This window comes from Acanthopagrus latus, chromosome 1, assembly GCF_904848185.1.
Source record: "Acanthopagrus latus isolate v.2019 chromosome 1, fAcaLat1.1, whole genome shotgun sequence".
Taxonomy (NCBI): Eukaryota; Metazoa; Chordata; class Actinopteri; order Spariformes; family Sparidae; genus Acanthopagrus; species Acanthopagrus latus.
The window spans coordinates 7361890-7368341 of record NC_051039.1 but is presented as its reverse complement, the minus strand read 5'-3'; the positions used below and the strand labels follow the sequence as shown (position 1 = coordinate 7368341).

Below are 6452 nucleotides of genomic sequence, written 5' to 3'. Positions count from 1 at the left end.
CAAGATTCAGGGGTGTGTTAGGTGCTACACTAACGCAACTGCAACGCAACACTTGTATCAAACAGAGATGAGGAGCGGGCTGCAGAGTTCTGGATAAGCTCACATCTTCCGACTCCATTTCAAACTCTTTTTCCTCCAAACGATGCTGACTCGAGTGACATCACTTGAGGCAACTTATTAGGCCCCACACAGCTTCTTTTCGGTGCCACAAAAAGCTTTGTCAAACTTTTTAAGCAACAATTATTAAAAAAGTAAGCAGGTGAGCAAGTTAAAAAAAAGTTTTCGCTTTGATTTTAACCCTGAAAAACTAATCAGGATGGCGTCAGTGTGGTTTGATCAGCTCGGATTAACAGTGACAGTAAAAACTCACCGACTGTCTTCAGATTCAAACGATACTAAATCCTGAGTGGAGCAAGTAGAGGCGAAGTCCTGCCCCTTACCATGGGCCCATGAATCACACGTATGATATTTGTCAATTCTATGATAACGTTTTGTTCTTTGTCTATATGATTATAAAGACTACACACCCAAGACGTCCTCTCGTTGAACAATCACCAAAACCCAGATCTTTATAGCGTCGGCCCTGTTTATCACAGAACTTACCAACTCCCCTTTCCCAAAACTGCAGCTGTCAATATGGCCAGATTCATTGTGGTTTTCTGTGTCTAGTTGGCAGCCATGTTGGCGTTGAGCGAGACAATGTACAAGACTAGATTATACTGAATCATCTTTAGGACAAACAACAACTTTATTGGCTTTAAAAATGTTATTTTAAATTGACAAACATCATACGTGTGATTCATTGGCCCAGTTCAAACGGGATCACTGATGTGATTTCAGCTCTGTGTCCCTGCAAATCTTCAGGAGCACTGAGAACTGTTCTAACTTTTGCAGAAGATACTGTTTCAATCAAATCGCTGTCAAGTACTTTACTTGTGTCGCCGGACTAATCATTTACTGGACCAGCTGTTTCCTGGCTTGTTCAGTGGTGGGATAGGAAGGTAAGTCACAACCGCCTGAGAACCAGCGACGCAGTGTTGGGTTCGATATGTCCTCAGTGGTACAGCGGCTGGACCAGTTCTGGTGGGAAGATTCCCACTCGGCCTCGGCAGCGCCCCCTCCAGGTCAGCGAGCTCGAGCAGTCCAGCAGGTCGATGATGTCGCCCCGCAGGAAGTGGAGGTGAGCGGTGTGTGGGGGGGTGTAGTCGCAGAGGGCATGAGCCAGGCGGCGTTTCTACAGAAAAACAGAGCAGAGGCGTGACATCAGACGAACAGATGTGCGTTTAACGAGCTGTTTGTCAAGAGTTGTGGCGCTTCAGGATTAGTCATACCCCCAGCAGACGAGGGGAGGACTCCCTCTCTGGGTGAGAGTAGAGGCGGGCTGAGAGGAGGGACTCCTGGGAGCTGCTTCTGTAAGGGTTGGGATAAGGGTTACGTCCCGGCGGGGAGAGCAGGCGAGGGGACGAGGGAGGGTCTCTGAGGCAGATCACTTTCTCCGCCGCGATGCTGTGAGTTCTGTAGAAGTCCACCAACCGGTTGAGGGAGCAGAACGACTCTTCCCAGATGCAGTACTGACCGCCCCCCTCCAGCACTCTGAAATGCTCCACCCTGTCGCCGTAGCTGCAAAAGCAAGAGGTGTGAGAACAGTGACGGGTATGAAGGCAGGTATGTGCGCTCCTTTCTGCTCCAACACCAGCGTGAACACGAGAGCTGCGTCTTTCTTCATTCCTCCTGCTCGTTTCTTAGTTCAGGAGCTCGTGCAGACGCTGCACGCAAAATCATCCCAGGAGGTCATAAATCTTACGTCTGAAACACACACGCACGTGAATAAACACATCGATCTGGTCTGAGCTGTTTCTGGAAAGCACCAAGCAGTTACCGGCAGGTAGTTAGAGGGCAGAGTGGTTCATCTCATAATGAAACTGGGCAATGATACATGTCAAACATCAAAAACAAACACACGTGAATGAGCGCATCCGTCTGGTCTGAGCTGTTTTGAAATGATCACAACAATAACTAATAAATAGTTTGGAAGTAGGTCGTCACACTGATAGTGTGCTGAGTGAAGATGGAAAGGCATCAGTGATAGAAGAAAGGATACAGGACAGAGCTGAATCAGTTTACTAAAGTAACTGAATATTTTGATCATTAATTTTGTTTAGAAATTTTCAACATTTGCTAGTTCCAGCTCCTCCCATGTGAGAATTAGCTGCTGTTCTGTGTTTTCTACGAGTGTGAACTGAATATCTTTAGGTTTTGGATTGTTGGTCGAACCAAAAGAGCACTTTGTAGATGTCACGCTGGTCTTTAAGAAACACTGAACACCCACCTCAGCCACAGTCTGTTCATCCTGCTGCCACCTGGCAAAAGCTACAGAAGTATCTGCTGCTGTTCCATCAGACTACAGAGCAGCTGTGAAACTCTAACATTACTTTGATTTTGAACCCTGGTTTTAAAAATACATTTACCTTGTGCATTTTATAGATTAGCCCTGTTTATTTTCAGTATTAACCAATTACTCATTTGGTCTTTTAACAATTAAACATTTAATGAAAAATCATATTTAGTTTAAGGATATTAGTCATTAGTTGAAACCCTGGTATAGACATGTCTGGGGGAGTAACATGATGTATTTGAGAAAAAAAACAACACTGTATTTCTACTTTGATACGTGTATATGGTGCGAAGTTATTTATCATTTATTGTAATTCAGAGTCCAAATATAATCTATCCTAATTCATAATGGGTAATTTTTCTTCGACACACCTGAAGATAATCGGTCCAAAGTTGGTTGACACCAAACCTGAGGTGCTCTAACAGAGGCTGTCAGCTGAAGACATGAAGAAATGTGATTTTATATTGTTCTGGTGAATAAGTTAAGGCAGCAAGACTGACCTGAGTTTGATTTAAATTTCAGATTTTATATTTTTATCAGCTCTTTCTTGACCACACATCTTGGTACGGACTTCAAACACACATCAGAACCACAGTACAGTGTTTAACAGCCAGAACAGTTTCTCAGCACGAGCCACGTTATTTAAAGAGAGTTAGTACATCACTCAGAAATGCACTTAGATTATGAACAATCAGTTTATCAGCCTGCAATAACAGTATCAGTTTAACAGATGATAATTGTATTTTGGCAAATTCTTCTTTTTATTATCGACAGTGTTTGTGTTTTTACAGTCAAATGGAGCGTGACATTCATCCCCCCGGCGACTGTCATTACATGAAGCACTACATTGTTTATTCCTCTCCAGGCCTCCTATTATTTTAAGACTTCTATTATTAGAAACACAGAGATTACAGACAGCCTGATAACGTCTCCTTTCTGTGACTAGTTTGCATGTTTCTGTCCTGTTTCTAAGCCATTTTCGTGTTTTCCTCAAAAGACTAGTCGGTTAATCTGACGATCTAAATTGTGTGTAAACTGTAACGTTTGTCAGTCTGCTGCTGTGTCCCAATTTCACTCCACTGACTCAACATATACAGAATATACTGTAGTCATACTTGAGTAAAAGTAAAGATATCATGTTGAAATATTACTTGAGCAAAGATCTAAAAGTATCTGACATCAAATGCACTTAAGTATCAAAAGTACAAGTGACAGTCAAATATTTATATCTACGTGTGTGTGTGTACTGTATTGTTTTCAATCTGATTGCACCTGCATGAGCTGCAGTTATGAAAACTCCAAAACACGACCTATGAACTCTTCCTGAACGTTATCGTCCTCTGCTGATCGCCCTGAAGATTACGCCGTGGTTGAGTTTGTGTGCGTGAACATAAACAACAAACTCGTAACTGTCAGCTCCTGCAGCAAGACAGATGTTGTGCCTTCAGACATCACTGCATGTACGTCTGTGACATGTGTCCATTACATAATGTACCTGTGTTTGATTAAAGACTGAGTGGTGTTACGCAATGCCCCGATTATTGAACACATTTCATTTACCCTCAGTGATTAAATAGTCCCACATCAGTGTGGTGACCCAAATTACACCTCACCCACACACACACACACACACACACACACACTCTGACAGTCTGTGTGGCTGTTATATTTTTAGCACAAATGATTCTTGTAGAACAAATTTAAATAGTCTGACTCTCCACTGACCCTGATTCACACTCAGAGGCACGTGGACGCCGTTAACTCGCTAATGTGCCCAATGTGACAGAAAACAAACTGCAGTACATGATAAAACGAGACGCTGCTGACTGCATGTTTAATGCAGCACTCCCGGTTCCACATGTACTCCATCAGCAAGGTGTCAACCTCGAGCAGATGTGAACTGTACGTCTCTGGCAGCTGCTGACAGCGGAGGGCTGATGAACGGGAAATTACAGATTCAACACGTGTAAATATAACCGCTGCACCACGGCACAGAAACATTTAGAGGCTCATTAACAATCGCAATGTGGGAGCAGACAACAGAGGAACGTTACGTCAGTGTGCAGACCCTCAGAGCCATCTCATTTCATCTGTGTGTGGTGCGTTCACTGACCTGACAGAGACAGAAAACTCTCCAGGAGCTGATTCACTCTCCCTCACCAGGAACACTCCAGTGTCCTGCCAGCGGAGACGCTTCTCAGCCTCCAGCCTGGACACCCGGCCTGCAAACCACCTACAAACACACACAGGCATGTCAATTATAATCTCCTCTTTAGATAATATGTTTTTACAATTACATTATATTTCTGTTTCTCTTAAAACTGGCACAAGCATGAGTACCATCTGAATGAAAATCAGGACAGTTATGTAGATCAGTGGTTCCCAACAATAACAAGTCTGAAGGGTCACATGTATATAATTAATTTCCATATAGGAAAATCATAATTTCACATGAGAATTGAATATTTTCACATGTGCACTGAAATTTCCATGAAAAACATTGTTTTTCTTTCTTTTAAATCACGTGTTGGCTTTTTTCATATACAAATTTTAAATTGTGAATAAAAAACATCACATGATATGTGCTTCTTCACAGATAAATTCCATATTTTCATGTGCAGTCAGCTTCTTTCTTTTCAAAAATGCAACATGCATCACATGTGAACTAGGCAGTTTCATAAGTAACTGACTTTCATATAAATAAAAGATTTCAATAAACGTCATGTATGTTTTCACATGTGAATTAAATACATTCATATGTAATTTGCTTTTTAAACATTTCCACATGCTGATATTAAATACCTTTATGTCTTAAGACCTTGGAAATTACTTCAAATGAAAAAAGTCTGAGCTTGAAATTGACTTTTTTGTTTGAGGTCATAATAAGAAGTCACGAGCCGACACTTTTCGAGGGGCAACAACCCAAAACGTTTGGGAACCACTGATGCCAATGATGGTAGGCAAAGCAATTCACAAGTATAATATCATGTTTTCTGTCCTATATTGATTTGTTGTTTTGTCATTAATGTAAAACACTTGGACAAATAATTTGTCTTTACGGATAAGGAAGGAGGGAAATGTAGTTCTCTGGCACGTAGCCACGCTTCCCCCGGATCTCTGCTGTGAACCAGCAAGAATCATCCTCCATTTCTGTCACCTACAAACACACATGCAACATTATTCTCACTGTGCAGACATGCAGTCTCTTAACTTTGTTAACTTTGGCCAATTTATTTTAATGTCTAAACCGTCTAAACCCAAGCATCCACACACACTCACCTTGATGACGTCCCCTTTCTGGAAACTGATCTCGTCTGCTTCCGACGCTGTGAAGGAGAAAAGAGCCACCGCCTCCATGATGAACAGGAGAGTGCAGCCAGCCTCCAAAATACTTCATGAATGAAGGGAGAGAATACAGCTGTGTGATTGGAGCACAGCCCGATGATGATGACAGTCTATTACAGGATGAGATAATCAGTGTGTGTGTGTGTGTGTGTGTGTGTGTGTGTGTGTGTGTGTGTGTGTGTGTGTGTGTGTGTGTGTGTGTGTGTGTGTGTGTGTGTGTGTAGGTGGCCGCTCACATCCTGCTCATTAGTTAACGAGGAGAGTTTTTCTCTGCGCGTGTGTCCCGCTGTACTTCCATGTGACTGAGCTGCAGAGTGGACCAACACGTGGAGATGGCGGCTGATCTCTACATCTCCACCGCTGATGTCTACTCACTTTAAACTCTGGGGCTTTAATGAAGCACGTCCCAGAGGAAATCAGCGACAGTGGGAGGAAGGAAAAGAGAGACGGAAGAAAGGAGTGAAAATAACCCAGAATAGAGTGAGATGACCTGGAGCGTGTGTGACTGTCTTCTCATGATTATAACGAGTCCTTGTAAAAGATTGAACAACTGCTCCAGCTGATCCACCTGCTCGGTCTTTATATGTTAGAAATTGTTAAAGGAACTTAAATCTAACAGCTTAGCATGACAGCGAAGGGAAAGACAGTGTTAGGTGTCATAACCTCCATACTATCCTCTCCTCTTAGATCGCCTCTGCCAGCGTTGGCAGAG

The 6452-nt window shown here is 42.7% G+C and overlaps 1 protein-coding gene across 1 annotated transcript; it reads right to left on the bottom strand.

The window, feature by feature from the left end:
* Nucleotides 1–58: 58 nt before the first annotated feature.
* On the bottom strand, nucleotides 59–6128 carry LOC119024288 (GRB2-related adapter protein-like). Its single transcript, XM_037106902.1, has 6 exons — nucleotides 5977–6128; nucleotides 5675–5786; nucleotides 5455–5552; nucleotides 4509–4628; nucleotides 1332–1620; nucleotides 59–1234 (listed from the first exon to the last, which is right to left on the bottom strand). Exons 1-6 carry the CDS (start codon nucleotides 5985–5987, stop codon nucleotides 1055–1057), a joined length of 810 nt encoding a protein of 269 aa, XP_036962797.1. The 5' UTR covers nucleotides 5988–6128; the 3' UTR covers nucleotides 59–1054.
* Between the last annotated feature and the right edge of the window lie 324 nt (nucleotides 6129–6452).